This window comes from Molothrus aeneus, chromosome 4, assembly GCF_037042795.1.
Source record: "Molothrus aeneus isolate 106 chromosome 4, BPBGC_Maene_1.0, whole genome shotgun sequence".
NCBI lineage: Eukaryota > Metazoa > Chordata > Aves > Passeriformes > Icteridae > Molothrus > Molothrus aeneus.
The window spans coordinates 40,902,221-40,910,513 of record NC_089649.1 but is presented as its reverse complement, the minus strand read 5'-3'; the positions used below and the strand labels follow the sequence as shown (position 1 = coordinate 40,910,513).

Here is an 8,293-nt window from a genome sequence, read left to right as displayed (position 1 = left end):
GGAGGAAGCGCGGGGGGACGCGCGGCCGGCCAATGGCAGGGCAGGGGGCGGTGCCCACGGGTGCCCCGCGCTGCCCTCGGGGAAGGCGCGTCCGTGCGAGTCCGGCGGGCCCGCGCCAGGCAGGCCCGCCCAGCCCCGGCGGCAGCGGGGCCGGGCCGGGCCGGGCCGCAGGGAGCGCGGCCGGGAGCTCCGGCCATGGCGGCCAACGAGGACCAGGAGGTGAGTTCCGGGCCCCGCTGCCTGAGGGAGAGCGGAACTGGGGCTGGGAGGGCGGGATAGCGCCGTGCGGGGAGAGGGGGCGGCCGCTCGTGGCGGGGGCGGGAGGGGAGCGGCGGCCCCTGGAGCGGGTGAGGGGCGGAGGAGGGAGCTGGGCGGCGGCGGCGGCGGGGCCGGGCACGGCGGGGCGCGGGGAGGTCGTGCCGGGGCTGCGGTCGGTAACCCCTGCTCTGGCCCTGGCTGCAGATGGAGCTGGAAGCGCTGCGCTCCATCTACGAGGGAGACGTGTGCTTCAGGGAGCTCAGCCCCGTGTCCTTCCAGTACAGGGTAAGGCCAAGGTGCACCCTGAAGTTATTTGCTGCCTTGCAGTTGCCATACTCGGGGATTCTAAGCCAAAGAGGTATCTGATATGCAGTAAAGGATAGATCCACAGGGCGTTTTTTTCAGGCTGCTTGGTACAACAGTACTTCAAAGCACTGAGTGTAGTGTATATGAACCTGCCCCCAGCATGGTTTGTTTGTTACAGAACCACGGAACGGGTGGGGGTGGAAGGGACCACAATGAGTCAGCTGGTCCAACCTCCCTGCTCAAGCAGGATCGTCCTAGAGCACAGCATTGCGTCCAGTCGGTTCCTGAAAATCTGCGGTGAGGGAGACCCCACAGCCGTTTTGGACAATCCCTTCCATGCTCAGTCACTGCACAGTAAAGCAATCCTTCCTTACACTCAGGTGAAGCTTCCTGTCTGTCAGGTTCTGCCCGTTGCCTCTTGCCCTATTGCTTGGCACCACAAGCCAGTTATCCCTGAGCCAGGCATCCCACTTGCATGTCTGTGCCCTGCCTAGCCAGAACTGTCAAGTCCTCTGAAGGAGCCAGCCTGCTGTGTAATATTTACCCTAACAGGTTAGAAATGGAGAGATTTATAGAGGTGTTTCTATGTAAAATTTGGAGCCTTTGTTAACTGCTTAGTTACGAGGTTCCCGTCTCTTGTCCAAAGACTGTTGATCGTGTCTTGTTTACCTGCTAAAGAAAAAATCCAAAAAATGCTTTGGATGTGTGCAGTGATAGTCTGGTCAGAAGAGACATACAGGGAGTGCTGAGCTCAAGGTACACAACTAGATTCTGGCATGAAGTTCTCACCAGCTTTCTCAGATTTAAAAACCTGAAAGTTCTTCTGGGCACAGACTGAGGCAGATCTTTTGATCTGCCAGAAAACTTTACTGAGGCACCCATAGGACAGAAGGGAGACTTCTGGAAATGCAATATGCCTGTTTCAGGGAGAAGCCATCTAAAATCACCTTTCTGTGGCTTCTCAAATAACTTAAGAAGAATGTCACTAATTGTAATGAGAAAAATTAATAGCACTTGGAATCCCAGCCAAGAGCAGCATTTCTTCATTGATTGGATCATTCTTAATAAATTTAATTTAATAAATTTAATTTCTTTGAAAGTGGAAATATGACATGCCTACAAGCCTAAAGTGTGTCATTTTACTTTTCACTATCTTTGGTCATTGCTGATTTTTATTAGACAAAAAATAATTGTCAAAAGTTAGGATAACTCAAACACAATAAAACTTAGTGTCATACAAAGGCAATAATACATCTTTCCCATTAAGAGAAAATGTATTGTGAGAAGTCATCATGCAAGTAAGTGCATGAGAAGATAGAAAGAATTTGTATGGCTTTGTAGGATTTGCTCTGCACACAGACAGTGCTTTCCTGAGAGATCCCTGTGAACCTTGCAGCCACTTCTGCTCTTGGTAGCAGTGGGAAATGAACTGTAAATGCTGACTTGAAAAATGTTGCAGATTCTTGATTTGAAGTCTTATTTATTTCACCATTAAACAGGTGGTTTTGAATGTCAGTCCAGTCTGCTGAAACAGATATTGTAAATAAGAAAGCAGCAATTTTTTGTTTACTTTTTAAATTTTGAAGTACCATAGCCTTACCTTGATTAGGCCTTCTCTTGTGGACACACTTTATTCTACATAATTAGATAAAGGCTGATTTTTATAATGAGGCAAATAAGGGAAAATTTGGGGTGGTTTTAGAAACCTTACTTTGCTAGTCTTCCAAATCCTTGTGTGAAACAGTTATTTCTGATTGTATGTCAGTATTATACTGTAATTTTTTTTAAATCCAGACTCATTCTACTGACTTCTTAAATCTTTTACTACTTATTCTTTCATACAGGGAAATAAAATACCTATAGCAGTGAGACATAACTATTGATATTCTTACCTGTTATTTTTGCTATCTTAGCTTACTAGTTTATTATCATCCTTATTTCAGCCCTGTCTTGTGGCTTGTTTTCATATTGCTCTGTGATTAGATGTGTGGGGGGGAGAAAAGGCTTCACATTTTCTCTTCTTATATGTGATAGTATAATATTTGGCTGAAGATATTACAAAGTAGCTTTTAAACAAAGGAATTTAAAAACCCTAACCATAAAAAGAGATTTGACAGTTTCTGCTGCTTCTTCTAGAATGAAAAAACTGCAGGGTAAATGTTAATATTGATGTCCAAAACTTAATGCTCTTTCTAGATAATAGCTTTATTTTCTGACTGATAATTATCAAAATAGTCATCTCAAGGCATTTTGATGGTCTAAAAGCAGTAATAGGCTTCTTTATTGGTTTTGTGATCCTCAGAAGATAACTGGAAACTGTTGATTTATAAAGTTTTTGGTTTTTTTTTTTCCTCTTCAGATAGGTGAAAGTGGAGATCCCAAAGCCTTTCTAATAGAAGTTTCTTGGCCAGAAACATATCCACAAACAGCACCAGTCATATCGATGGATGCTTTCTTCAACAACACAATGTAAATATTTGTGACAGCTTCACTCCCTGGCCTTGTGGTGGGGACTCTTTGTTTGAAAAGCTTTTTATTATCTGTCTAGTTTACAGTTGAGTTTAATGATTTCTTTTAGATCTTCAGCCATTAAGCAAAGCATATTGGATAAGTTAATGGTAGAAGTTGAAGCAAATCTCGGAACTGCAATGACATACACACTTTTTGAATATGCCAAAGACAACAAGGAGGTGTTCATGGAAAATCAACCTGTTAACACTGTGGTATGTAGATAAATTCTGATTTTAATTTTGTGCTTTTAAAACTGAAAAAAAATTATTATAGCCTGAATACTTCAGAGTTCTCTCTAAGCTGTAAATCAGTTAATTGGTTATACATGTTAGTGGCTGAAAGTGACACACAAAGTATGGTGCCACAATGCTCTGTGGTGATAAATGTTCCATTTGATAGTTATTTTGCTGTTACACCAAAATGTTTGCAGCCTGCTGTTATGTCCCACAGGATAACATTAAAATAGAGACTTTGAGCAGAAGCAAGACTAAAGAAGCTGAAACAGAGATGTGTCTGCTGAGGATTGGAGGGGTCGCAATTTACTGCAGCCTTCCTGGGATTGTATAAGTGCACCTCCAGGGTCTTAAAGTAGTCAGGCTGGGTCAGTTTGTGGCTTTTGGGTTGTGTAAGCACATTGTTTGCCATGATGGTGCAGCAGATCTGCTTTGAGGAAGAAGGAATGATTTCTATGTTTGAGAAGTCTGAATCCATTCAGACTAAATCACACTCCATGACTAAATTTTAAAAGTGAAAAAGGTGCCCTTTGCAACTGGAAGAGAATAATTCCAGTCCCTAGCACGTTTTAAAAAAAGTACAGCCCTGATTATATGTAGATTAAAAGCTGCAGGCTGCTGACAGCATTGCTTCTTTCTGACAGTCAAGGTATTTCAGTATGTCAGGTTTAATAATCACATCATACAGGGGTATCCATGGAACTAATGTGCAAAATGTTTACAACTACTTTTATCCTTCTCAGACTTCAGTAAGCAATAGTATTTCAATTGGAACTCCTGAAGTGCCACCAAGTAAGAAAAAAGAGAAAAAGGAGCAGTTGTCCAAAACCCAGAAACGAAAACTAGCTGATAAAACAGGTTTGTTCACTAAACTAATCTTTGCTTTGATCAGTATGAAAATCCAAATTTTATAGCAGGGACACCTGGCTAGAGAAAGTATAACTAGTAATTTGTTTGTAAGATGAGCTACTTTAAGTCTGTGGTCTCCATTTTATTTGTTTTAGATGAATTGTTCTTGCCTGAGATGTTAGTTCTGGTCACAACAACTTTCTATAGAGTCATAATTTAATGACATCTTTGTTTTGGTTTGTTTTGTTTTATTTCAGTTGGTGATGAAAAAGAAATTTTCAAAAAACACTTGTAGAAGGAGAGGATTTGGAACCTCAAAAAATTCACTTTCAGCAAAAAATGCAGTTTGTTGATGGGCCCTCATAAATAATTCACATTATTAAAAATGTAATTTCTAAACAAAAGTATTTTATTTGGAACCCAGAGTAAAGTATTTGAATATCCTGTTGTAGCAATAAGTTGTACCCTGTCATAGCAATTTCTGCATGTAATCTACCTAACCTAATGTATAAATGGCAAGCTTAATGTTAACTGTGTAAAGGAAAAGCTGCATAAAATGCAGTTCTTTGGCAGAATTCATCATTGCTGGTCAGCCCAGCTCATACTGGAGCTACTTTCTAAACTAAATTTCAGGTGGACTGAGGTGTTTTTATTTAAACTGAATTACTTTGAATCACATAATCAGAGAATCACACCAAGGTTGGAAGAGACCTTGAAGTTCATCTATCCAACCATCAGCCCATCACCACCATAATCACCCCTAAACCTGTCCCCAAGTGCCACATCCAGGCACCTCTGGAGCACTTCCACAGACAGTGGCTCCACCACTCCCCATGGCCACTTATTCCAATACTTAACTACTCTTTTAGTGAAAAATGGTTTTTTGAAATCTAATCTGAACCTCCCTTGGCACAGCTTAAGGCCATTTCATTTCCTCCTTTCACTTTGAGGTTGTTGAAGAACACGCTGTGTTTAAGACATTAAAATCTGTTTCTGTCCTCATGGCTTCAGAGTGCAGAAATTGAGGGGTTTGGATATTTAGAATTTTGTGGGTTGATTTTGAAGAAAGATAAATATTCCCTTTAGCTTGTGTGCTGAAATTAAAACCTTTTTCTGCAGACAACAAAGGAGAGCTTCCACGAGGATGGAACTGGGTTGATGTAATTAAGGTAAAGTGAGTGTATTATATACAGTATTGTGAACATGCTGTGTATGTAAATTGAAAATTATTTGTACTTATATCTGAAGAAAACTGATCTGATATATTTTTTTCTTGCTTTTCTTCCTAACTATGTTTGGATTTGACTATGATGTCTGATTAATTTCTATATGTGTCCAGCATGTAAGTATTTTCAAGTTCTCTTTTTTTACTGTTAAAAAGATTTGTAAGAAAGAGTAAGAACTGCTTCTTATTTTGGATTCTAATTTACAAATTTCTCAAAAGCTTTAAAATGCTAGTTGTTCTGAATATTAGTCTGAAGGACTTCACTCTTTGAACTTCATTGGTTTCTTTTTTTATTTACTGAGCAATTAAATCTTAATTTTATGATGAGAGGGCTTTGCTAACGAAATGTGCTGCAAATATTCTGTCTTCATATGACAAGAAGATATTTTAAATAAAGTTAGTAGTGCTGCCAGGTTCTGGAGGACAGTGGATAAGTAAGAAATTAAAGGGAGCTGTCCCAAGTGGGAGCACCTTGCTGTCTTCTACAAGCCTCATTCTCTGCTGCAGCTGCTCCAGTGAATAATTCTTTTCTACTTGCTCCCTCAGTATTGATTTCTTCCACCCTCTTGTCTTTGCTGATTCAGTGAAAATCACTGCTTTACAATTTTGAAAGCAAACTATTTTATTTTACACAATTGAGGTAATTTTTGCTACAAGACCTAACACCAGTTCCAGTTGTTAAGTAAGAGCAAGTAAATGATGAAGATTGTTTTGGGCAGAGTCCTTCTGAGTTAAAAGTGGCTATTTATAGTGGATGTCTTGGTTTTCAGATAGATTTCATGATAGTCATGCTACTTTTGATAATTATAAGCATGGCTTTAAAAGGTGAGAAATACTAAGTTAATGTTAATGTCTATTTTTATACTGTCTAAATTTCTATATGGGAATTCTCTCAGAGATGTGTGAAGATAAAGTTCCATTACTTCATCTTTTTTTTTCTTTTTGGAGAGCTGGTGATAAAGCCTTCAAATTAAATAGAAACAGTGCCCTGAGGTTTTTCTGGGGTTTGTTGTTTGTTTGGTTTTTTTTAAATTCAACTTTCACGATCAGGAAATAAGCTCATTTAGTGTTTAAGCTTAAGAATTAACTTCTGATGCTTTTCAGTCTTTTGATACAGTAGCACAATCAGTCTGTATTGTTAATTAAGTAAATGCATGTTCAGTGTGAGATGGAAATAATGTTCTTGTTCCCTAATAAATGGAATGACAGTCTAAAATTTGAATACTTTCTTTTTGTGTCTCTTTTATAGTTAAGCAAAACTGGTTCTAAAGATGATGAATAAAGGACTTTGGTACAAGGAAACTCCACCTTTTAATACAGTGCAATTCTGGGTCACCATCTCTCTCTTAATAACTTTCATATTTGTTGAAGTAAACATTTTATAAAGCTCAATTTCCTAACTTGTAAATCTAGTCACACAAGCTTATCTAGAGACCATGTGGTCGTCTTCAGAAAAATCAACCAACAAACTTGCCTTAAATGAAGGTTAGAATGTGACAAAGGATATAGAGAGCCAGTGTGGTGAATAGTGCTGAAGTGTTTATTAATTTATATTTAGTCTGTAGTAAAATCCTGTTATAGTGAACCCAATGATACTGTAAACATTTCCTGATGTTCTTATTCCAATTGAAGAAAAAAGCACTATAACAGTGATTGGTGGCTTGATGGCTTAATTCATCAAAATAAATTGTTCCATGGAAATAAGACCTTTGTCATTTGTTTATCTAGTATGAATTAGAAGGAGGATGTACAAATTGTTGCATTGCAGAACAGGCTAGAGCTTGTGGTCTCATTTTCACTAGTAACTGGCTGAAATAGTAAATACTAGTGAAAGCAAGGCCAAATATTCTAGTCTGCTCAAAAATGAATGGTTCTAGCAGGAGTGCAGCTTCTTTATTCTGCACAGTATCCATCTGTTGGTCTTTCTCCAGTGTGCATGTTTACAGACAGTGGGATGTCTGAGGAGGGGCAAAAGTGCTTTCTTGCAGTGTCTCAATGAGTGTTGGGATTTTGTAGCTGCTTCATTGGAGAAATAGGCATTCTTTGGAGGGATTTCCTAACTAACTGGTGGGACTGGGGAAATCAGTAATCCATCAAACAGTTTGGGAGAACTTCTTTGTGAGAGCTCTTTTCTTTTTTTTCCTAATCTGCTCTCTTGTATAAGAAGAAGTCATCTTTACTGTATGAACTGTCATTGAATACAAGATGCCTTAATGTCTTTTATTATTTTTGTTTGTTCTGAGATGAACTTTAATAAATGCCTATTTATCTGCTGTGGTATTTGTTTATTGTTTTAAATTCTGTATTGCTTACTGCACTTTTCAATTTGCAAATTTAAAATTGAAAGGACTCTGTTACAAAGAAAGGATTCTTTTCAAAAAATTGCTGGGAGAATTCTCTCTTCCCTCTTGTGGTATATGTTTACATGATCTTCAGGATGGCTGTGTTTGTTGTTGATAGGAGGATCAGTCACTTTACCAGGAGCACAGGACAGTATCCATTGCATTTAGTACACACAGAGCAAGTCCAGTGTTCCTTTGGAAGAATGTGCTCCACTGTGTACAGCATCCATCATTTCAAAAAGGCTGGTTTCTTTTTGAGCTCTACTCTCATGTAGTAAAATGCTGTAAAGTAGAAAAGGGAGGACTTTTTCTGAATGATGCAGCCTTGCCTGTGACATGAACTGGGGGGTTGATGGCTGCAGTCTGAGCAGGAGCACCCAGCACAGAGTGCCAGTGCCAGGAGAAGTTGCAGAGCCTGTAGCAGGGAAAGGCATTTAGTTTTAGTCCCTGCCAGCACCAGGACAGGCAGGACTCCATTCATGAGTTCTCCAAGGGGAATTAACATGTTTTTGCTGGTATCCTTGGTGTATAAATCAAGTTGCTGTGACAGTTTATCTGTATAGATTAGT

The 8,293-nt window shown here is 39.7% G+C and overlaps 1 protein-coding gene across 1 annotated transcript; it reads left to right on the top strand.

The window, feature by feature from the left end:
• Positions 1–105: 105 nt before the first annotated feature.
• On the top strand, positions 106–7,655 carry RWDD4 (RWD domain containing 4). The gene is given in 8 exon segments (XM_066549071.1): positions 106–219; positions 463–543; positions 2,924–3,033; positions 3,143–3,287; positions 4,052–4,166; positions 5,277–5,326; positions 5,497–5,520; positions 5,522–7,655. Coding segments are annotated over 8 exon segments (681 nt in total). The 5' UTR covers positions 106–195; the 3' UTR covers positions 5,654–7,655.
• Positions 7,656–8,293: the final 638 nt, after the last annotated feature.